This window comes from Trachypithecus francoisi, unplaced genomic scaffold, assembly GCF_009764315.1.
Source record: "Trachypithecus francoisi isolate TF-2019V2 unplaced genomic scaffold, Tfra_2.0 Lachesis_group12, whole genome shotgun sequence".
NCBI lineage: Eukaryota > Metazoa > Chordata > Mammalia > Primates > Cercopithecidae > Trachypithecus > Trachypithecus francoisi.
The window spans coordinates 38845667-38870627 of record NW_022681457.1 but is presented as its reverse complement, the minus strand read 5'-3'; the positions used below and the strand labels follow the sequence as shown (position 1 = coordinate 38870627).

At 42.2% G+C, this 24961-nt stretch overlaps 1 protein-coding gene across 1 annotated transcript in view; it reads right to left on the bottom strand.

Annotated features, from left to right (window-relative positions):
- The window catches only part of ST6GALNAC5 (ST6 N-acetylgalactosaminide alpha-2,6-sialyltransferase 5), a 191727-nt gene that overhangs the window by 10136 nt on the left and 156630 nt on the right, over window positions 1–24961 (bottom strand). Inside the window, exons 3-4 of the mRNA XM_033225336.1 lie at window positions 13041–13450; window positions 7290–7397 (exon numbers count right to left, since the gene is read on the bottom strand). Of these exons, the coding sequence (XP_033081227.1) occupies window positions 7290–7397; window positions 13041–13450 (518 nt within the window). The remainder of the gene's footprint in view (window positions 1–7289; window positions 7398–13040; window positions 13451–24961) is intronic.

Below are 24961 nucleotides of genomic sequence, written 5' to 3'. Positions count from 1 at the left end.
TAAAGTAGGTCATAAACCTTCATTCCAGAGGTACCCTCCATATACCCAAAGGAAATGAACATCCCTATCCTCAAAGACAAGGAAATGCCAAAAAGAATCTGAACAAACAGACCTTGCTACCTCCCCCCACCAACCCTGGTTTATTACCATTAGATCACACCTTCTTTGTCCAATCCTACATCTTCACAACTATCCACTTCCTCATCAAACTTAGCATAAAAATAAGGAGATCTCCCTGTTTCCTTGGATCTTCATTTCTGAAGGCTCTGGTGTCACGTAAAATTTATATTAAATAAATGTGTATGCTTTTCTCTCGTTAATCTGTCTTTTGTCATAGGAGACTCAGCAAAGAACCTATGATGGAGGAGGAAAAGAAATTACTTTTTCTCTCCTATAGTATGATCTAGGTTGACCCTGCCCATGGGTTTGGGGCTGGACTAGGCAGAAGGCTGCAAATATCCTGAGGAAAGAATGGTGTCTTTGCCTCTCTCTAGAACACTTAGACATTCTCTTTAAACACATTTCTATTCTTGGTATGGTACCTGGCATATAGTAGGTACTCAGGAAATGTTTGAAGAATAGAGAGAATAGAGTTGAATTAATAGCTGTGAAGCTGCTAGGTTGTTCTGCAACTGGCTTGCACTGGGGGCTTTGGTGACACTATGAGGCATTGAGAAGAAAACATTCTTGCAGCAGTCCTTCCCAAGCATCTGTCACAGTCCTGGAGGTGCACTGAGCCACCCTTATTCTGCTGCCTTAATTTCTGGTCCTTAGATCTTTTGGGAGGAAAAGAGCTGTATACCTTGGAAGCCCATGGAATAGCATTTGTGTGTCTGAGCGCATGGAGCACCAAAAGCCTGCAGCTGCCCACCCTTCATGGGACAAAGAGCTACAGTGAATCACCCAAGCCCCACCCTCACCCTGGAAGAAACACAACCATATATTTTAAGTCTACTTCATAAAACGTAAACCACATGGGTGGCATTGCTTACTTCTGTAAATAAGCTTCCGATTCTACCCGGTGGACTGTCACCAAGTAAGAACTTTCCCTGTTAGGCTGGCAGCTTTATTAATGTTCACTAGCTAATAATTCTGGCAGCATCAACTCTCTGATATTCACGATACCTTTGAGATGTCCTTCACATTACAGATGAGATATTAATTTAGTTCCATGACAGTGATCGCTCTGAATCATTACTCCGCTAATTAATACTCAAGAAACGATGGGTAACAGAGAGTTGTAAACTTGGTAATGTGCTAAGTATGACCAGAAATAAGATTATTAGGTAGAATTTAAATGCTTGGCCCATTATTATCACAAATAATTTACAATGGAAAATGAGATTAAATACTCAGCATAACTTAGTTTGGAAAGCAATGACAACCGATCTTTTCACTCAATTTATAGGCCATCTAGAGAGAATGAATTTGGCTTACAGTATGGATACGGCGTGATTTAAGAGTCCACTGTCCACAGAATAATATATTTTGATGTTGTCTCTGGTGCAACATGGCATTAATTTTATCTAGCTTTCTGAACGTTGATGTGCCTGAAGTCTGGTGATATAGGCAGGGTGGGGGACTGATGCCTGAGCCCCTCTTTGAGTACCCAGAGCTGGCTCTGGCTGAAAATAGAACCAGGTGGCCTCCATTGACTTCTGGGGCCCCCTCAAAATCTGAATTTGCTAGTTAGAGTTTTAATGTTCCTGGTACTTTTGGTGTTGCAGTAATACTGTTTAGAATCAATCTCTTAAACACCCCCATGGACAAGGCTTATTTTTGTTTCTCATTGAACTAATCTGTACTGAAGATACACTCTATGCCAGACACAATGACAAGTGCTAATGATACAAATGTGGATTGATACAGGGACCTCCTCTTAAGGAGCCTAGAGTCAAACAAAGGAGATGGACAAACCAGTCAGGAGATGGTGCAGGGCAGAGGTAGACGGAGGCCCAGTGGGCCCAGTAGGTCTGACTCAGACGGGGCTAAGGAGAGCTGAGAAGGAAGGGCTGCTGTATCTGAAACAGTGAACTGAAGGATTAAGAGCATTGGCTCTTGAGCCCTGGAGATCACATTCAAATCCCAGCTCTGCTATTTATTTGCTCTATGACCATGGGCAGCTGTTTCATGTCTTTAAGCTTTCTATGTAAAATGGTGATATTAATGATGCTTACCTCATACGATGATTATAAGGCTCAAGGAAATAGTGCATGTGTTCATGTTAAGCACAGAGACAGCATGAGGTATGTGCACAACAAATATCAGCCATTAATGTTATTAGTAAAGGGTTGGTGGGAAACCAGTCAGCTTAAGGAAGTAGAGGATGGGCAGTCCAAACTGAGGGCATGGGAACAGGTGTCTGTAGGGTGAGTTGCTTTACGAGTTTTTCAGTAAGGTTGAATAAACAAATAAACACATAAACCTGCATCAGTAGAGAAGGTGTGACTAAAGTGGTATGCAGAAGCCATATCCTGAAGGTCTTGCGTGCTAACCTAGGGAGTGTGAACTCTTCTCAGAAAGAGGTCACTCAGGAGTTTTAAGTAACTTCCCGAAGTCAGATTTGTCATCTAGCAAGGCAGTCATGTTTGGAGAGGAAGACAAGAGTTGGAGAGAGCAGTCCAGGAGGCTATCGCAGTACCAAATGAAAGATGCTGCATGCCATTCAAATGACTTTGAGTCAGTTAGATTCTGCTAGATCTTGAATGAGATATGTCTGTCATCTGCCACCATGGCCATTTATATGTCCACCACTTCCATTTGTGGTTTTAAATATGAAATGTGATGCTATCTTTCTTCCTAAGAAGTCCATGGGCTTAATACTTTAAGTGGGTACTAGAAGTTTTCTTGCCAATGAATGACTCCTAGAAGTAACTCAGGCCCTTTGGGTGAGATGAGAAGGCAGACCTCTAGGACAGCAGATGGGAAATGACTCTCCAGGCTACCCATACTTCCCCTTGGGGATCAGGTACTCACGGATTGCTTGGCTGTTTGCACCCCAAGATATAATTCAGCTCTTCTCTCTCTGTCCCACTGCCTCCCCTCCCTCACACCATGCATATGACAACTGACATTCTCTTTGGGACAATAAGAAGGTGATGATTCCACTCTCCTGAAAAGTGTGAAAGAGCTTAATTTAGATTGGAAAGCAGCATGGTTGTGTCTTAGACTAGAGGTTGTTAAAGTTCTTATTTGTCAAAGGATCTTCTGTTGAAAAGAAATCTTATACAATAGCCCGTATGCAAACAGAGCCAAGTGGGTCTGCCCCTGACCAAGTAGGGTGGAAGGGTCCAATATTCCTGTTGTCCGTGTGCTACCTGATAGAATCAGAGGAATGCAAGGACTTCTCTGAGTCCAGTTTGAAAGTTGGAGACAGACGGTCCAATAAAGCTCAGTGGGTCAGATGCTACTGACAGGCAGAGAGTGAATATCATCTCCCACTGGCACCTCGAGTAACCTTCTGTATCTCATGATTGAATTGTAGTCAAGTGAATCTCAGGCGACTGAAGGCAGAGACCCTGTCTCATTCATCTCTGGTTACCTCCCTGGTGCCCAACACAAATTAGCGGAATGAATAAAAGGCTTGTGGTTTATTTAGTTAGTGACTTTTTTGAGGTTACTAATTGTGTCTTATGGTCTGAAATGGTTAATTTGCCCAAACTGAACAGTTGGCTCTCTTTTTGTCTGCTAAAATCTGCTCCATGTGGCTAGCTCTTCATTGCAGTGAGACACTGGGAACTTTAGGGAAGCTATAGAAAGGCTAGGCACACTTTGAGCAGCCCGTGAGATGCCCTGCGAGGAGCTGGAGGCCACATAATGCCAGTTGCGTCAAATGCGCCAGTGAGTATCTACAATTGCAGATCAGTGAATCCCTTCACCCCATAACTTTCTGTGTACTGAACAGACCCTGGGACTTTGCTAAGCATTCCTCATCTATGACTTCAAGCAATTATCATATAAACTCACAATGCAAGAGAGTTTATATGATAATTGTCATCACCATTTTGCAGGTAAGGCTTCTGAGATGGAGCATTAGGTAACTTGCCCAGTATCAGTCACTGAGCCTCAGTGAGTTCAAGTAACTTTCTCAAGGTCAGAATTTCTGAGAGGCAGAAATGGTTATTTTTATCCATACACAACACACTTTACTATAGCACTACGGAGAGCAGAGGACACAACCATTCATTCCCTTGATATTTATGAAGTATCTGCCATATGCCAGGAGAGTAAATATCTACTGTCCTGTGTTCTAGGTCTCAAACACTGAACTAAACACACAAAACTCTGCCCTCAGGGAGGCTATATTCCAGTGGCCCCAGGCAGTGTGAGCTCTGCCACCTCACAAAACCATCCACAACCATTTTTGGCCCTGGCGATAGCTTACCTCCTTAAGCCATGGAGCTCATGATACATGCACCATGTTTTCAGTCCCTAATAGTTCTCTGCTTCTTTCAAAATAAAGAGGGGATGGTCAGATGAGTAGCAGACTACCATACCAGTTGCCTTTTCATTCTCTGGTGGTGAGGAAGGTACTGTTTACAGACTCATTTGACTCTTAGATGAAAATTGCAAAAGCTGCCTCCTTTTATAGTCACATGGTAAGTGGCTTTGCTGTGTTCTTTATATTCTGGCATGGGTAAGGCTTATTATAAGCCTCCAGGAGGCAAGAATCTGTGTCTTCTTCTTTGAAGCCCCCTTAAGTTTTTTTTTTTTTTTTTTTTTTTGGGGGACAGAGCCTCACTTTGTCACCCAGGCTGGAGGGCAGTGGAACGATCTTGGCTCACTGCATCCTCCGCCTCCCAGATTCAAGCAATTCTCATGCCTCAACCACCTGAGTAGCTGGGATTACAGGTGCACACCATCATGCCTGGCTAATTTTTGTATTTTTTGTAGAGACAGGGTTTCGCCATGTTGGCCAGGCTGCTCTTGAACTCCTGAGCTCAAGCGATTTGCTTGCCTCAGCCTCCCAAAGTGCTGGGATTACAGTCGTGAACCACCACGCCCAGCCCCCTGCTCAAAATTCTTGGTATCTTTCAAGAAAACTCTCAAGTGCTTGGAATAATGTTAATAATATAAATTATTTTACGTATCTTATTAATATTAATGATATTGATACTCTTTCCTGAATACTGTGTGCTAGGAACTGCATCCAACACTCTACATCTATTATCTCATTTAATTCTCACCATGACCTGCTTGTTCTTCTTCTTATTTTCTTATACCCATTTTACAAACAAGGAAAACAAGGCTCAAGGCCCCACAATTCGAAACTGGATGCCTGGTGGTCCAGTCAACATGTCCTGGAAATGCAGATGAATGGAACCGGGGAACTCATCTGTGCCACTCCTGGTCTTCCTTCTTACCCTTCCTGAAACAGGCTTTATGACTGAGTGGGATGCTTTCTCCAGCACTGAACCCTTCCTCCACATGACACTCTCCACTTCTCTGACAGAACTTGGGCATAGGGGTCCTTTTGAAGAGTTCTTGCTGAAACCGTCTTGTGCAAACAACCATCAGACCTTTGGGGATGATAGCTTAGGAAGAGAAACACGGAGCCAGTGGCAATATATAAAGCATTGACATTATCTTAATTTCTTTGTTAGTATTTTCCATAAATTGTTTCCATCCTACCGTACATGAAGTCATGATGAACTAACTCTGAGTAGGAGAAATGACAGGTTAACTTGCCTTTCATTTGTTTTCCATAATAAATGGAATATTTCCTTGAACACTTGAAGTCATTAACATTTCAATTTATTCATGCTTTTTCTTTCTGGCATCCTAATGGCATTATTGCTTAATTATATCTGCTGTATAACCATCAACGTTGATGGCTCTTTACATGCCCATAAGTGCCATTCTCATTGTCTCTGTTAGCCTGTTGGTTTGAGGAGGCGGTTTGCTTTTTTATGCCATTCTACTTACTTTTTTGAGTATAGATTGTTAAACAGGGACACTGGGCCAGTGAATTAAGTGAGGCAGCACTGGGTGAGGATCCAAGCTAACTTGCCTTGTGCTTGCCATGTACTTACTAGGCGCTGTTCCAAGCATTTCACATGTATTAGCTTATTTACTCTGCCTACAGTCCTTTGAGGCAGAGTCTATTATTGTCATATCCACGTCTATGGATGAGGAAGCTGAGACCTAGAGACACTAAGTGACTTGTTCAGGGTCGTACTAGGTGGGTAAGTGACCAGGCCAGGCTTTACACCTGTGTAGCCTAGCCCCAGCATTTCTCACCCTGACCTTACATCAAAGGTCTGCTCTGTCTGTACCTCTCTCTCCTTCTTTGTGGCCTGAGTCTTCCATATCAATTAGTATTGTTGCTGTGTTGGATCTTTGGGTTAAAAAGACAGAAAAGTGGCAAAATGGTAATGGGATGATTAGATGCTGTTTCTCATCTTTGCTTTAAACCTCCAAATTGCAGCTTTTGCCTAAAGACTCATGGCCTTCAAGACATTGTTAGAAAAAATAAACAAATAAAACACCAGATAGTGTAAGTAAGCACACATTTTAAAAAGCAAGTTTAAAATGACCCCCACCCCAGCTTTTGCCATTTGAAGATCAGGATTCAGGCCACATGCAGGCCATCAGGCATTCCCAAAAACTAGGATATTTTCTGGGATTTCTGGCCTCACTATTTCAAATTACAGGTGAGTTTTCAAGCAGGCTTCCAAAAATCAGGCCCTGAATATTGCCGAGTGCATCTGTGGTATGCCCTGAACTCTGCCTGGGCACATGCCAGGAGGAAAGTTAAGGTGGCAGCAGAGATGTGTGCATGTTCCCTTTAAAATGACACCTCAAATTAATTATGCCTATGCTTTTGGCCTTAGAAGTGCAAGCCCAGGCCACTGATGTGGTAAGGGAAGGAGGCTCAGAGGAATATTTTAATTTTAGAAAAAAGGTCTTACTGTCAAAGGAATTGCTCTCTTTAATTCATTAAAAAATTATCACATTCCTTTGAAATGAGAGTAAAACTAATATTTCTTAATAGTTGCTCATCGTTAATATTATGCCAATTATTGCATTGCTTTTGGCTGATAAATATTCAGAGGATAAATGAAGCCCACAAGATGGATTTATTCTCCAGCAGTACAAACAAAAACTTTCAATATTTTATATCACATAATTAAATGCTGTTTGTTGTTTCTAGGATGAGAACTTGGGACATGCTAATTAATTGCTTCAAGAAGATAGTTAGACATGTTTCATGGTTGATATTCAGAATCAGATATTTATAAACCCTGCACAACACGGCTGATGATTTACACTTGCAGAATAAATCCTACCTGCAGAAGTCTGGGGGCACCATGCCATAAACATTGATCCTGTCACAGAGCTCCAGTGCAATTGTCATTGTGAACCAGCCAGTGCTGAGCCAAGTGTTGGATATCTTCCTGGAAGGAACAATAATTAAGTCTGCAAGCTGGTAAAGTAACCATTATACCCACTACCATCTTTAATTCTTTCTGGAGTAAGGCTAACTATAAACAGAGTCTCTCCCTCTCTCCCTCCATTTGGTAAATATCTGGAACTTTACCAAATTGACATCTCTTACTACCATCACCATATTCCACAGTACAGTCATAATTGATGTTGATGCTCATGTTGAATTTGTGACATTAAAAGATGCTCAAGGGACTTCTGCATCATCAAAGATGATGATCAGTGTTTCAGTGTTTAAGTGTGTATGTTACCACAACTCAATTTCTTATGACAGTCCCCGTTTAACAACTCTTTCTTAACAAGAACACTTGAGTAACTAGAAATTCTCCTTGTTCCCCAAACAGGCTAGATAATGAGTAGCTTACTAAATATAAATAAACATGCACATGTATTTATCTATTAATCAATTGGTTGATTGACTGAACTTAGGGTGAAAGCTTGCCTTCAAGTAGACTAACACCAACATCTTGATTGAATGTCTTTCCATAAGAAGGGTACACTCAATTGGATATGGGCTAATGACCAGAGGAAAAGAGCCACAGGAATGCTTCTATTTAAATGAATATTTGCTTCATTTTACATATAAGAAAATTTTTATTAGGAGACCAAAAATTGACAAAATTTAAGGAATGAACTGGTGCACCCCACCATTCATTAATTTTCCCATTCAGACATCTGTAATGAGCTTCCACCATATGCTATGCCTTAGGATAACTGTGGAGACATAACGCCAAGGTCTAATTTGACCCTGTGAGAATGACTCAGCCTACCATGCTACACTGCTGTGGATATTAATTTCAATTCTTCGGGGGTTGCTGTTTTACTTTTCCTTCAGTGCTTACGGCATGCCTCATTAGCCAGTTTCAAACACCTTATCCCCAAGGTCAGACTGTCTGACTTTGCCCAGCCATAGCACCATTTGTGATGTGAATAACAGAGGTGCAGGAAGGCTTTTCTACTTGCACTGTGTAGCACCCATCCTTGAGAAGAAGGAAAACCTTCTGTCAATCAGTTTATATCATTATTTCCATTTCATATAAGGACCAAAAAAAGAAAAAGAGAGAGAGAGAGAAAGAGAGAGAAAGGACATTTCGAAGGAGTCCTTCATTTTGTCCAATACCTGACAGCATGGGTGGCTTAGTTATCCCTGAGGATCATGGCTTCAACTTTTTATTTCTTAAGCCCTTTGGTCATTCATTCCCCTATTCCATTGTATTTTGACCTGGTAACATCCCAGGAAGCACATTTTAAAGCTCCTGGGAATAACATGGGCTGAATCTTACCTATTTCTATCATAACCAGCTGGATGACCTGAGGCAAGTTATTGTTGATCTTTGACCCTTCATTTCTTATCTATAAAGGAGACATAGGAATCTCTGTCCCTGGGCTGTTTGAGAGCTAAATGAGCAAGCATGCATAAAAAGCACCAAGCTTGCTATGTTGATACACTGACATCTCTTCCTCCTCTTCTAGTTGCTAAGTTGAGCAAACAAGGTAAATAATTTCACCATTCCTTTCAGTGCTTTTTAGCAACCATGAAGAAAATTCTTCCAACACCCTGCTACTGGGGGCTATGTAGGGGCCACCATCAGTAGTCAGGGCAGGTATTAGGAAATTCAGAAACTTTCAGCCTAGATTGGTATTAATGATTTTCCTTCTTTCTCACGAAGGCTATATATTCATAAGACCTTTGAGACTGAAGGAGCTGGGATGTAATAGAGCTGACTGAATGGCAAAGAGCAAGAAGAGGAAGTGGCTTCCCTTAAGTTAGAGGCTGTTTTCACCTGTGGGCCATGACAATGCACTGGCCATGTGTTCTAGACCTAATCTGGGTGAGTGAATAACTGGGAGGATGTGGAACCCAGGAAGAGGATGACAGCTCACTTATAGCTTCAGGAGCCTAATCTGGGAATCACACTTATATTCCCTCTGTTTTTAGAGCTATTGGACACATGAAAGGGGACTTTCTCCAGGGGCAGAAACTCTCCCGTAACTCTGGTTCTGTTTTATGTGATGTTGTAGAGATCATAAACCACAGCCTGAATACAGGAGGATGTGGCTGCACAGGAAAAGGCTTTGTGGGTAAAATGGGGAGAAGAATGCAAGGTAGAGGACAAAAGAAACTAAAGTGAAGAGTTCTTTAAAGTGACACTTAAAATTCCCCAGACTTCCTAAACAACAGCCTTTTGGGGTCACGTGCTATAGGAATGCAACACTTTGTGCTGTCTTTCTAAAACTCTTTGTTGAACTCTTATTCTAACAAAGGAGTATCTACTGTTTTTATACTTAATCATCTGTAATGAAAGAATATGAAGAGCTGTCATGTGCTTATTAGGGAAAATTATCAGATATTCTTTTGTATGATGAAGTAACACACTGAGCTGATAATTCTATAGTGCACACTAAATTACAATTAAGGGCCTTTCTGCTCCACCAGAATCTCATTTATAATCTCTATGGAAATATTCTTCCTGCAGTTATTTCATTTATGCTTCCTTTATCTAATTACTATAATATTGGTTCTGAATCATATTTTCCTTATTCAATTATAAAGTTATTTTCAAGTACAGTTACTTTTTAATATCAAAGAATACCACTTGGCCATCTAAGTCATTTGTCATACTTCTTAATTGCAGATTGTTCCTGAGCCACTTATTTATCCGCTTTTAGGGAGGGTGAAACTTCTATCAATCACAATCTATTAAATGACTCTATTTCTTCAAAATATTCACCCAAAAGGAAAGTCCTGATCATGAGATCTGCAAGTTAGATATTCTGCACTTTATGTATCAGATGCTAGTGTTTTGTTGGGTTTCAAGAGAAGCATGCATTGAGAAATACCATTACATGCTAAATGTTTTAGGTTGTAATTGACAGAAATAGTTTTGTCCTGAAGGGCCATTTCTGACTTGTTTCTTTCAGCTTGGAGCAGGCTACAGGTTAAGAATATTAAGTCAATAGAGTATTGGCTTCTTTAAGATGGTTTCCCGAAGGCAAGAGGCACAAAGTTTCTGGAAGCAGCAGTGTACTCTGGCATCCTCCACATTCATAAGTGTGATTCCCCTGAGTAGGGACTACATGGACCCTGGCAGATGGATGTCTGTGGAAAGAGGCCCACCAGCCCCTCTACAAAGCTTTGGCTCCCTCCTTACCAACCAGGAAGAAAGACTGGATGAGAAAAAGCTTCTCATTGGTCAGAATTTAGTGAATTTAGTGAGCAGAATATGCCTTGCTGTGAGATGGCTTCCTAAAGATCCTGAGTGGCCAAAGGGTATGATGACTTAGTATCTAACTTATCAGCTTAAAATGATTTCTTGGGGAGTCTAGAACAACGTTTAATTATACTAAATGGCTAACATTGGGAAGTGTTTTAGGAATACTTATTTAGCAATCAACCATTAAACTAAAAAAAGAGAAGTGTTTTCCGTTGAGACGGTTTCTACTTATTTCAGATTTTTCAACAAGTAAACAATGAAACTAAATAACTCCCCTCCTTCTTGATTCCTTATAAAGTGTTTCCTTGATTAAATAACTCATTCAAATGAGTGACAGTCTCTCTTATCTGTGAGTTGCAAAGGTCAATGCACGACTGGATTTTGTGGCAGCTGGCGATGATCAGAATCCCCAACGTGATCTGTTGGCTGGGCTACCCATGGTGTCTGCTGGGCCTTCCAGGGAGGAAGGCCACAGTGCCAACAGCCAGCTCTTCCTCCTTCCTCCACTAGATCCATGCCCACTCCTGCCTGGGCCAGCCCTTGACTAGTCACAAGGTTTCTAGGATTTAAAAACTATCTAGCTCTTCCACACAAAGAATTTGGGGGTACTGGATTTAAGTCTTTCTTTGAGACTATTCTCTAATAATGAGTTGCTAGCCAAAGAATGGATTTATTACTTTATATTCTTTATTGCATTTATCATATCACTTTATTTAAAAAAAATTTTATGAGATGGGATCTTGCTATGTTGCTCACACTAGATTTGAACTCCTGGGCTCAAGCCATCCTCCTGCCTCAGCCTCCCAAGTAGCTGGGATTATAGGCATGCACCACTAAGTCTGGCTCTCCTTTAGTTTAAAGATAAGCAATTGACTCAGTAACAGTTTTTGTAAGAGGGATAAATTACAACATAAATGTATAGCAGTACAGGTTTTAGAATTAAGGAAATGAGGCAATTTGATTATTAGACCAGTCCATCCAGAGATTGGTAGTCACTATCCCCTTTTCATAGTAAGTTCACTAAGTCTCTAAAAGGTTAGATAACTTGTCCAGGTCCTCACAACTAGAGAGTGACAGAGCCAGAGTTCCAACCCAGGGCTGTACTCTCTAGTGGCCCTTGATTCTTCATTGTCCTTTCTTCACCTAGATTTGTCCAGCTGACATCTTTTCACCTCCCTTCTTCACCTTGTGTCACCCCCACCCCCAAGTTCTCCTGACTGCAGCCACAGGGGGCTTTTCTCCAACCCACTGCATGTTCTCTCACACCTGACTCCCTGGACCTCCAGTGAGGTTTCTCCCTCCCGCTCCCAGATCCTTTACTTTATCCAAGAATTGCTACCCTGGGTCTCAGCTTATGTATGTCTTTTTGAGAAAGCATTTTCCTCATCCCCCAGACCAGTAATTTCCAAAATCTTTCAACCTATAGTGAAAAATACATTTTTACATCGTGATTGAGGCATACACACACACAGTTTTAATTTCATTTCTTAAAGTGTGTAATTCAGTGATATTTATTTTACATTCACAGGACTGTGCAACCATCACCACTAATTTCAGAACATTTTCATCACTTTGAGAAGAAATCCCTATCCATCTATCTCCATCTCTATCAAACCGAAATAAAAGTTTCATGAAACAATACCTTGCCTAACTTACTGTGTGGGATGAATGCTGATAATATCTTTTCTATTCTACTCTGTTCCATTTTATCCCATTCTTCCCGTTACTTTAGAAAAAAAATCTTTCAGTGCCTCACTACATTGATTTCATGTCTTAATATGGAGTTGTAGCTAACAGTTTGGGTTTCCATGGGCTGGGGCCCAGGGCACGTCTACAGCACCATTTTCTTCCCTCACAAGACCCTCAGTGCACTGGCTACTACTTGGTAAGTGTCCAAGACTTTATACACTTGGAGGGTGGGCTCTTGTGTTTGACTGTTTCCCTAGGGCCAAGCACAGTGCTGAGCAAGTAGGGGCACTCAATAAATATTGGTTGACTAAATAAATGTTTGCCTATGAATGAGAAAAAATAAACCCACACACTTTTTTTTTGGTGAGTGTTCATGCAAGTAAACTGAAATGCAATAAAACTGTTATATTGCACTTTTAACCAATGAAGGCCAGTAGCTGTATAGCCTCTTCCTCAAAAATAAGGCCCTGAAATATCCATATAATTATCTCCATGCTTCTTTTCACTTTGCCTTGTAAAGTCAGCTTGAGCAGCCCAGTCACGCAGAGGACCCTACAAGTGAACTCTAGCAATGACATGAGCAGTGGAGCCCACAACAAAAACCTGTAGCAAAAGCTTTGCTTTGGGTGAGTCAGCCAACGATGACTTATCCTCACCGTCCCCTGCATCTTCTTCCCTGTGCCTTTGTACCTGTCTTTGCCAGTCTCCTGCTTGAAGAGCTCATCAAACTGCAGCATCTTGTGGCGAGTAATCATGAAGGCCTTCAGCCGGGGCAGCACCTGGCTCAGGAGATGCAGGTTGTTGTAGACCTGGCCCTTGCCGTCCCGCCGCATGTAGCTGCTGGGGCCCCAGAAGATGAACACGGTGCCCTGGCTCACGTTGAGCAGGTCGTGGCGGTTGCGGAGGATCCTTTGGATGCTGGAATGCGCGATGACCCTCAGGCTGGTGCGATTGCCCACGTCGCGCCCATAGCCGCGTGTGGGGGCGTCGTTCATGCGGATGACACACTCTGTCTGGTCAATCTGGGAGCCTTGCCGACTGTGCAGCAGATGCCCTGAGCTGGTCACCAGGGCACAGTCCCTGCAGTGCATTTTCAGGGGCTGGAAGGCAGGGGGAGAAGGACACTGTGAGGGGCAAAGGGCTTAACCCTCACTCAGCACCAGCAGGCTACTTCCCTGCCTTGGGAGAAGGGCACCCATCTCTCCTCTCCTCCCCGTCATGTCAGAGTATATCCCTTCTGCTGTTACTTTATGGACCCTTGTGTTCTTTTCTAAACGGGTGACAGGGAACACTGGACAAGAGCAAAAGGGAGTTAGCACCAACCTATCAAACATTGGACTAAGGGCTTTACTGATATGAAATAACCAAATCGACACATCAACCCAGCAAGGTTGCTCTCATGGTCATTTTACAGATGAAGATACTCAAGCATACAGATGTTAACAAATTTGTCCAAAGTTGCCCTGTATTCCTAGCAAGTAATAAAGTCATGCTTTTAGCTTTCAAAACTAGGTATTTTTGAGTCCAAAGTTACTACCAAGTTGAAGCAAAGACTATCCTGCAAATTGCTGTGAAACTAGTTGTGATGCTCTTAACTCACCTTATTGAAAGTTAAACACTGATTAAAATTCTCGGATGTTGCACAAATATGTTTATCCTAAATAAACATCAACTAATCATCATATGGGAAATGACATGCTGATTGTAACCCCTTAGAGGCTATAATTTTGAAATGACAATTAGGATTGCTTCTTCTATCTTAACAGATGAGGAAGAGAGAAACTCAGTTGTCCCATTTTCATAAACATAAAGAAAGCCTCAAGCTCAGAGGCACAGACCCCATCTAGGAATTGCAGGGCCTAGGTTCTTCTCTCATCTGCAGTGAATATGCATCCTGGCGAAGTTCTGGCCGGGACATGGTGTTCACCAGAGACAACTCCAATGGCAGCACTCAGTTCAATGCCCTGAACCAATGATTTGCTTTCAAAACACCTATGTCCTAACAAATTAAACATTCCCGTGTTCATGTTTAATGAGCAATATTTCTAGTTGCTGTTTGAAGATAATCTAATTAGGACCTGAGGCCAAGGCCAGAAAATGTACAAGAAAATAACAGTCAAGATGTTCTGAAGAGATGTTGCATTATTAGACCTTTTCCAGAGCCTATGCCCTTCTCTGTTAGCTTTGAACAGAACACGCTGGCTTCCTGCACTGTCTCAGGAAATTGAATCCAACTTAGTACTGCATATATTCAGCTTTGTGTTTACTTTGGGAATTTCCTGAGACATGGCTGTGTCTTCAGAACTACACTGAGAGCACCTGAGGGCAGCCAGCTTCCCTCGCCTTGTGGTGCCTCAAAGCATCAGCTCTGGGATGTAGCAGGATGGGCCCAGCCTTGCTTCCACCACCTACTAGCTATGGGACCGTGGCAAGTCACTAACCTCGACAAGTCTCGGTTTTCTCATCTCTAACTGAGGTTAAAACCTCACTCTACTATGGTAGAATAAAAAAAATTAAGATACATACAGTATTAGATTGAGCCCTTTGAAACTGCCAATATTTGGCCTGCAAAAATAGCAACTGCATGTGATTGAACCTTTAGCATAGGATTGTCACAGAGATCATTCAATAAATGATAGGTGCTATCAGGATTATTGGTCAGTGTGGAGCCTTTTGCTCCTGTCCAGTGTTCCCTATCACCCACTTAGAAGAGAATGCAGGGGTCCATAAAGTAATTGTACAAGAAGTACTCATGATATTAGCACTGACCACTTAGGGTTTATAATTGATGCAGGGCTTATGAAATGGAGGTTCTACCATTGCAAATTTTCACAATTCCCCCAACATCTAATTACTCTTACATGACAGGCACTGTGCTAGGCAGTCAGAATGCAAAAATGGGGCAAACAGCCTTGAAAGCTTATACTTTAGTGAAGGACAGTGGTCAGTAAAGGAGGACAATACAGTGTGACACAGTATGAGGAGAGGAGGCCCTGCTGAAGTCTGAGTAAGGGGCTGTTGAGAACTCAGCAAAGCTGGGGGCACAAAGGAAAACAGTGGACAATCAGCTAATATTTATTGAGTGCTTTTCAGCCACAACTGTGTTAGGCACTGTTCTGATTTTTTATAAATATAATTGCATTAATCCTTCAACTAATACGCTAAGATACTATATTATCATTCCCATTTTACAAATAAGAATATTGAAAGATAGAAAAATGAAGCAATTTGCTCAAGATCATACTGTAAGGTGGTGGCAGTGTTGAAATTTGAACCTCAAAACCCCGACTGCAGAGACAAAGGGACTCACCGTTATGACAACACAGTACAGCAGAATAAGCAGCATCAGTGTCATGGGATGTTTTCTCACCTCGCTGCCTCTTTCCTCCCTCTTAGAAACACAGTGATGCTATTTTTTAATCAGTAGTGTTGTTACCACTCTGAGGAGACTGGGCTCAGGGGATGCAGTAAAGTGACAAGAATCTGCTACCAAATACCTCCATTCCTTTGAGGATCATTTGAAATAGATTCGTCTAACTACAACATTAAGTACACGATGCTGAAATGTGGTTGAGACCAAACCTTCTTCAGGAAGAGCCACATTCCAGATGTCCAGAAGGTGGCCCCTGTTCCCCTCAGAAAACTACTGAAACTTAGAGTAAGGAGTCCTGAATCCCTGGGCGAACTGTTGGGATGAGAGGCAATTTCAGTGGCCAAAAAATGGAAGAAATGCTTAACTTAACTTTCCTCTCCCTTATTTTACTTGCACATCCCATACATAAATGATGAAGAGGGAAGAGTTCCATGATAATTTATTCAATGGTGAAATTCCTATTATGTACCAGGTACTGAACCTGGTGCTACAGATATTAGGTTAGTGCAAAACTAACTGCCATTAAAAGTATGCCCCAAACCACAACTACTTTTGCACCAACCTTAATAACACAATAGAAGAGCATACAGTTGGCTGGGCGCAGTGGCTCATGCCTGTAATCCCAGCACTTTGGAAGGCCGAGGCGGGCGGATCACGAGGTCAGGCGATCGAGACCATCCTGGCTAACACGGTGAAACCCGTCTTTACGGAAAATACAAAAAAATTAGCTGGGCATGGTGGCAGACACCTGTAGTCCCAGTTACTTGGGAGGCTGAGGCAAGAGAATGGCGTGAACCTGGAAGGCAGAGCTTGCAGTGAGCTGAGATTGTGCCACTGTGCTCCAGCCCGGGCAACAGAGCGGGACTCCTTCTCAAAAAAAAAAAAAAAAAAAAGCATACAGTCCAGGTTGAGGGTGCCCCCAGAAAAACCATGACAGGACTGTGCTGTAAGTGCTATAATGCAATTAGGCACAAGGGGCCATGAGACCAAAGAGGAGGGAACATTTAAGCCTATTCAGAAGAGCCAGAGAGGTGGGAGAACAACCAGAAAAGGATTACGTAATGGAAACCAGCAGAAGAGACAATTTTAAAAAGGAGCAAGTAGTCAACAGTGTCATAGGACAAGTAAAACAAGACTTGGGGAGTGGGCTTTGGATTTGATGACTTTGGCCAAAATAGTCTCAGCTGAACAGAAGTGACAGAGTCTGATTGTGGTTGGATTGAGGAAATAGAGACTACAGTTGACTGCAAAGAGTTGATAGAGGGTTGATGGTGGAGCATGCCAGGACTGACTTTGACCCGAAATACTTGTGGCCAGACAACATTGATTTGTTCATTCATTCTAACGACCTTCACTGAGGACTTAATACACCCCTGAGGGTCTGTGTAACTCAGCACATTTACTTAATAAGGTTGCTTTGTAAATTCATCCCAGTGGACCCTAAGGCCATGGGAAGCTGCTTTTTCTCATCATGCTCACCTCGAATTATCCTGAATTTTCCGGTTTGATCTGTAATTTTATTATAGTCATTATTACTAGGGAAAACATTCTGAAGAAAGGTCCCAGAAGCATGTCTTCCCCTTAATTAATTATTCTGCTTCGATTCTCAGAACAGAGACTGGTTGGCAGGTGAAACACATCGCCTTTGGGGCCTTCCAAGGACCTGGTACTCTTTCTTTCTCTTTGCTCACAGAAGGCCAACTGAACACTCTTTCAGAGAAGGCCAAGTTTCCTGACCTTGCCATACTGACCCTCTGTGATTCCTGGGCACCACCAGAACATGCCAGGTCAACCCAGTTCTAAAAAGCCACCCTCATGATTTCTGCTACCTGAGAAATCTGAGCTCTGGTATTGATGACCTCAGACACTAACACCCATTCTTTGAGTTGTGCAGATACATCAAACAATGCAAAAAAGATCAAAGTCTGAATTATGCCTTAGGTGCTTTTGGTAAGGGGTGCCAATACAATGACAATAGCTGTTCTAAACATAATGTTACAATTCCAGCAGCTGAGATCATGTACTAAAGGCTGATCTACTTCCAAAGGACAAAATGAAGTCTGTTTCTTGTATTCAGGGGGACTGATGATACTTTAGAAGGCAGAATGGTGAAAAAATGTACAAATTGTGTGACTGTGTTTCTCATGATTTGGTACAGTCCTCTGAGAGAAGCATGCTCCCATACTCTCAGTACCATTATAACCTTTAGCGTCTTAATGATATGGGTGGAAATATTCATGCCTTGGTGAGTCAAGATTCCTGACGTAATATTTACATGTTCTTCCCTTAAGCATTCAGATGCTGGGTTGATGAATCACTAAGTGGAACACAGGGAGGTGAACTTGAAGCTCTGCCCATAGGCCTGGGAGATGATGCACTGCCGAGGACACAGGAGGGGAGGTGGCTCCAGCGGGCTCTCCGCCGAGCAACGCCTTCTCTCCGACTTCTTCCTCATAGTGTTCAGCCTCCTCAATTCTTTAGAACATTTTCCTTAAAGCCTCATTGGTGAGATACTCTGTTCCTTCTTAGGAAACATAGGCCTCTATCTTAGTTCACTCCTAGCTTAGTCTCTCTTCCATCCTGACTCATAAAAAAAAATCACTTAATTAATACTGAATAGGTGGATGGATAAATGAGTGAATGAAACCCAACCTGCTGCCTTATCTATCCTCTGCAAAACCTACCTTCTGTCACATACAAAGTAGATATAATGTGGTGCCATAACCAATCACTTGTCTGTAAACCCCAGGCCTTGGTAAAGATGCCACAAAGAGAAACGGTGGTGGGCTATGGAAACCTCCGTCTGCAGAGGAAGCTGCGGCCATTTGCCACTGGGCAGCCTCTCAGCCCAGGGAACCATAATGACCAGAGTCCAGGGCACTGCCTGGAATTAATGGCTGGCTGGGAAAATGGCCCAGGACACAGTAAGGGCCATTAAGCCCAGCCAGTTATTAATCCCCAGTAAGAGCTTGATGCCAAGGTCATTAGAGCTGTTGTGAGGTGAAGAATGCCCAGGAAAATGCACAGCACATGGAGGAGTGACTGTTCTCCAGGCTGCTGATGCTCAGGGCTACAGCCTGGGCCCCCAGGAGCAGCAAGCTGTACAGGAGCCAGTAGGAGGCAGGTCTCTAGAGGGAGTGTGCAGACACACACACACACGTGCATGCACACTCAGAGCTTAACATTTTCTTTTTGCTGTCTCTTTTGTTCTTTGATAATTTTAAGTATTTGCCATCATCCCAGAATCTAAGACACTATCAGCAATTTAGAGGAGGACTCATGAATATTTTAGAATGTGTGAATGAGTTTCTCCTTCCATCACCCCCACCCGCCCCCAGTAAAAACAACAACAACAAAAACCAGCACCATCATCAACAAAACCCCCAAACAAACCTAACGTCATGGAATAGGGAAGCATGACAACTTTCATCACAACTAACTCCTTTGGGCTGTGATGACAGGAGCAATCCCTTCTTGGGAAGCGTGCTCAGGGAATCAAGGTCTGATATCTGTCACAGCCTGAAGAGCAAGAGCAGAAGGAATTCTCCCTGTGACCTAGCTGCTGCCTCTGGAGCCTTCCTTAACAGAATAAGCCAGGCCAACTCAAATTAAACTTGACACCTAAAACACTCAGCGATGTCCTTGCAAACATTTGCAGCATGGCAATATCAGGCTTCCGTTTTTAAAATTCTGATTTATTTGGCAGAGGGAAAAGTACCTCAGAGCACAATGTCCATTAGCTCAGTAATGAGACCGGACTTGCTCTGGGAGCTGCCTGTTGGTCTGGAGCAAACATAAGACATATTAAATGGCTTCAGGTGTTTCAAAAATCTCTGCACTTTCCAATCTGATGTTTTCCTGTAATTACTATGCTTTTATTAGCTGTCAATCTCAGTTCAGGCTGACACTGGGTATAAGCCATGCTGATTATTTAATGTGATTCACTAGAAAAATGTTACTCTTCCAAGTTGTTCCTTTCTTTTTTGTTCAATGACAAGCCCACCCACCAGCCTTCACTGCCAAGAAGTCTTCCTGTCTCCATCCAGTGAATGCCACCTCATCTGATTTCCATCTACTGGCTGGCTAAGGATGCAAGAAATCCGTGGGCAGAGGCAGTACTGAGCGGTTTAGAAGATAGTGTTCTTGAGTCACTGGCTTTGACTCTGCTTCTTCCACTCATTAGATAGATAATTTGGAGCAAAGTTGCTTAGCTTTTCTGAGCCCCATTTTTAATCTGTGACACGAAGATAGTAAAGCCAAACTCAAAGGGAAGTTTTGCCATCTCAAGTAATGGAGCACCTTCTACCCAGGTGCTCAAGCCCAAATTCAAGGATCTTTCTTGATAACTCTTTTTCTCTGCCCATACAATCCTATTGGGTCTATCCTACTACATATGCCCCTGATCCTACCACTTCTCACCATCCCTACTGCCACCATCTTCATCTAAGCTACCATTGTCTTGTAGTTTTTGCAGCACTCTTAGATCTTAAGTTCACTTCTTTTATTCTATCTTTTATATTTCTGTTCCTGTGTAGATCCCAGGATCCCCTTTCATATGTAAATCAGATTATGTCACTCATCTGCTTAGATCTTACTGTTTGCTTCTTATTGCTTTTGGAATAAGAAACCAAACTTTATTTTTTATATTTATTTTTATAATTTCAACTTTTATTTTGGATTCAGGGGTACACATGCAGATTTTTTACATGGGTATATTGTGTGATACTGAGTTTTGAGGCATGAATGATCCTATCACCAATAGTGAGGACAATGCTCAATCGTTTTTTCAGCTCTTGCCCTATCAGTCCTTCCCCACTCTAGTAGTCTCCAGTGTCTATTTTGCCATCTGTATGTCCATGAATACCCAATGCTTAGTTCCCACTTATAAGTGAGAACATGTGGCATCTGGTTTTCTGTTCTTGCACTAATTCACTTAGGATAATGGCTTCCAGATGTATCCATATTTTTATTGCAAAGGACACGATTTCATTTTCATGGTTGTGTACTATTCCATGAAAAGACAAACTTTATACTGAGCTCTGTATCATGACTCTCAAGATCTGCAGCTTCTATCCTTGTGTATCCTTTCAACATCATCCTGTACAGAACTCTCCCTTGCTTACACTATCATTTCTCTACTCCTTGATGTCTGATATACTTTATGTTAGCAATTCCTCCACCCAAGCCACTCTTCTCCTCATGTCTGCATGATGACTCTTCGACGTCCTTCAGGTGTTACCTCAGACCACCTCCCAAGGGAGGCTTTCCCTCACCACTCAATCTAAACTAGTCCCCTTTCCCACCTACTATAACTACCTCTCATTATCCAGGTTTTCGTTTAAATTCATGTATCACTACATAAAATAATCTTTGTATGTCTACATGTTTAAGCTCCCTGAAAGGAGGGACTTTGTCTTAGTCACACAGTATCTTCAGCACCAAGGACAGTGCCCAGCACATAGCATTCAACAAATATACTTTGCAAAGAATAAGTGAATGATAAGCCATGTAAAGCACTCACCACAGTGTCTGGCACATAACAAGCGTGAAATAGACGTGTTTATTGTATTTAAGTGTCCCCATTTTTCCAGTAAGCAGTTCCTGATATTTTCTCACTGGGTAACTAGGATAATATTTTCTAAAGCCCAGTATTTGGAATCTGCATATGTCATAACCACCTTCAGCACTAAATGACCTTCAGAGGGAGATGCAGGAAATCCCATTAGTTTTTTTTATTTAACTCCATTCTATTTTTAAAATTATTTGAACAGCTTTATTGAGATTAATTTGCAAACCATAAAATCCCTCAATTTAAAACATGAATTAAAAATTTTTTTTTGTATATTTACAGAGTTGGGCAACCATCACCATGACCTAATTTTAGAACATTTCCATCATCCTGAAAAGAAATCTCATGTCCATTTATAGTCACTCTCCATTCCATGCCCAGCGTTAGGCAACCACTAATCTACTTTTTGTCTCTAAAGATTGGCATTTTCTGGACATTTCACATAAATGGAATAATACAATATATAGTCTTTTGTGTCTTGCTTCTTTCACTTAGCATAATAATTTTGAGGTTCAGCAAAATTCTGCATCATCTTGTACATATATGCATATGTGTCTAGCATGTGTCAGTACTTTATTTTTGTCCATACCACATTTTGTTTATTTAGTCATTACTTGATGTACATTGGATTTGTCTCCATTTTTTGGTTATTGTGAATAATGGTATTATAAACATTTGCATACAAATTTTTATGTGGACATATGTTTTCATTTTTTCTCGAATAGATGTCTAGCAGGGGAATTACTGGGTCATATGACAATTTTGTTTAACATTTTGAAAAATTGCTAAACTACTTTCCAAAGTGACTACACCATTTTACATTCCCACCCACTATGTTCCAATTCTCTACATCCTTGTCATCACTTAGTACTGTCTCTTTTGATTATTCTAATGGGTGAAAAGAAGTACCTCACTGTGCTTTTGATTTACATTTTCTGAGTGACTAATGATGAACATCTTTTCATGGGCTTATTTATGCCATTATTGTCAGGTTTTCAATTGCATCTACTGTACCCCACCCTCCACCCTAAATAAGTGCCCCTAAAGCTAAGTGATTCTATTGAGCTCTGAGCCAACATTCAGCTGACTTCTCTGGGAGCCTTGTATGTGGAGGCCCCACTAGACACAGGAGATGAAGTGAATTTTCTAATCTTAGCTAGCAAAATTTGGGTACCTCTCTACACTTAAGGGTGTTGTTTAAATGGCCCATCTCTTTTTTTATTCTCTGTACAACACCCTTAAGTCTAGAGAGATAAACCCAAAGTCAAAAATAGAGTGAGCAGTAGCTGGGACATATTTTTATACTGAATCCAAATTTTGTTAGCTAAGGTTAGAAAATTCACTTCACCTAGTCATTTACATTAAAATGAGTTTCATAGACTCATGGAATAATATTGTTGCAGAAATCTCAGAGATGATCTAGGCCAGTAATTCTCACAGTAATTCTGCTGGTTCCCAGGCCAGCAGCAACAACAAAGTCTAGGAACTTGCCAGAAATGCAAATATTCAAGCACTGCTCTAGACCTTCTGAATCAGATGCTCCAGGATGGGGCCCAGCAATCTGTGTTTTCCTAAGCCCTCCAGGTGCTTCTGATTCATCCTCAAGGTTGAGAAGCACTGGGCTGGGCCAACATCCTCATTTTACAGAAGAAGCCGAAGCTCAGGGGGCTATGGGATTTGTCCAAAACCATGCACAAAAGATAGCATCTGGGATGAACCCCAAGTCTCCTCACTTCTAAAAATCCAAGACAATCCACTTGTATTCATAGACGGTTCAAAGTCACTGGGTACTCATCGAAAAGGAATCATTAAATAATAGTACACTTAAGTTGCAACCTAAAAGTGTAAGTGGTTTTTTTTTTTTGAGACGGAGTCTGGCTCTGTTACTCGGGCTGGAGTGCAGTGGCCGGATCTCAGCTCACTGTAAGCTCCGCCTCCTGGGTTCCCGCCATTCTCTTGCCTCAGCCTCCGGAGTAGCTGGGACTACAGGCGCCCGCCACCTCGCCCGGCTAGTTTTTTGTATTTTTTTAGTAGAGACGGGGTTTCACCGTGTTAGCCAGGATGGTTTCGATCTCCTGACCTCGTGATCCGCCCGTCTCGGCCTCCCAAAGTGCTGGGATTACAGGCTTGAGCCACCGCGCCCGGCCAAGTGTAAGTGGTTTTAAGGAAACAAATAAGAAGGAACATCCCTTGTTTAACATGCTGTCCTCACTCAGCGGGCTGCCTTCCTCTGCACCACTTGCCTGCTTATTTGGAATAAGCAACTGGGAATAGCTACACAGCATTTCAACTCCCAATTACAGGAAAGATGCTGAATGCCTCTGTACATGGCTGGGGTTTTTTCTTGCCCCAGAAGCTGGGCCATGGGGGGCTACTGTCAGGCCAGCACAGCCCCTTAGAGGTGGGACAGTCAAGACTCAACTTGCTGTTGTGGGTTTTCTGCCTTCCTCAAAAGCTACGTTGAAGCCCTACACTCTGGTACCTGTGAATATGATCTTATCTAGAAACAGAGGTTTTGCAGGTGTAATTGAGATGTAAGTCAGGGTGAGGTCACACTGGATGAGGGTAGGCTCTCAATCCAGTCACCGGTGAAGTTATAAGAAGAGACACAAAACACAGAGACACACAGGGAGAACAGCACTTGATGGCAGAGGCAGAGACTGGGGTGATGCGTCTAGCAGGTGAGGAACGCGGAGGATTCGCTGGCAAGCGTCAGAACCTGGAAGATGCAAGGAAGTATCCTTCCCTAGAGCTTGCAGGGGGAACAAGGCTGTGCCAACACCTTGATTTCAGACTTTTAACCTCCATAACTGTGAGAGTAAATTTCTGTGGTTTTAGCACAGCCGATTTGTGACAATTTGTTCTGGTAGCCCTAAGAAACTAATACTGTGCCACCAACAAGGTCGCTACCCTCTGTCTAACACCCTCCCTCTGGTGCCTTGACTTTGTAATTCTCCTCCTTTGTCTTGCAGCTTTCACCCTTCAGTTCATTCTCTGCACACCTGCCAGAGTGGGGTTTCAAAGCATAGCTCACACCACTCCCTTCCCTTGCTTATAGAATAAAACTGAGTTAATTACCTGGTTGGGATCTTGTCTGCCTCATGGCCCTCACTCATTTCACTCCCTACCCTACTCTCTACTCTTCGGCCTGGCTGATTTCCCTCTTCTTTCTGTTCCTGGGAGACAGTAAGCATTCCTTCTCTGGTCTCCAGCCTTTGCTTTCCCGGTTGTTCATAAGCTTGGTTCCTTCTCCTCTCTCAGGTCTCAGCTTAAATGTCACCTCCTCCAGGAGGCCCTTCCTGACTGCCTCCCCCACTTATTCTATAACAAAGATGCTAACCATGCATAACACTGACTAAGTGTTCAACTAATGTGCCAGGACCTCTTCCGAGCCCAATACATACGTTATCTAATCTGGTCCTGAAGACAGCCCCGAGAGGCAAATTCCACCATTCTCTCTTTTTTAACTGGATGAGGAAGTTGAGGTACAGTTTACCACCTCTCATGACCCAATTTGTTTCCTTCATGGTAATTATCAAAATCTTTAATGATTTAAAATTTTTTAAAAAAATTTCTGTATTGTCTGTTCCCTACCACAGGAGCACCATGAGGCAGGGATTCTGCATAGTGCACGGCATACAGCAGGTATTCAAGAAATAGTGAAAGAAA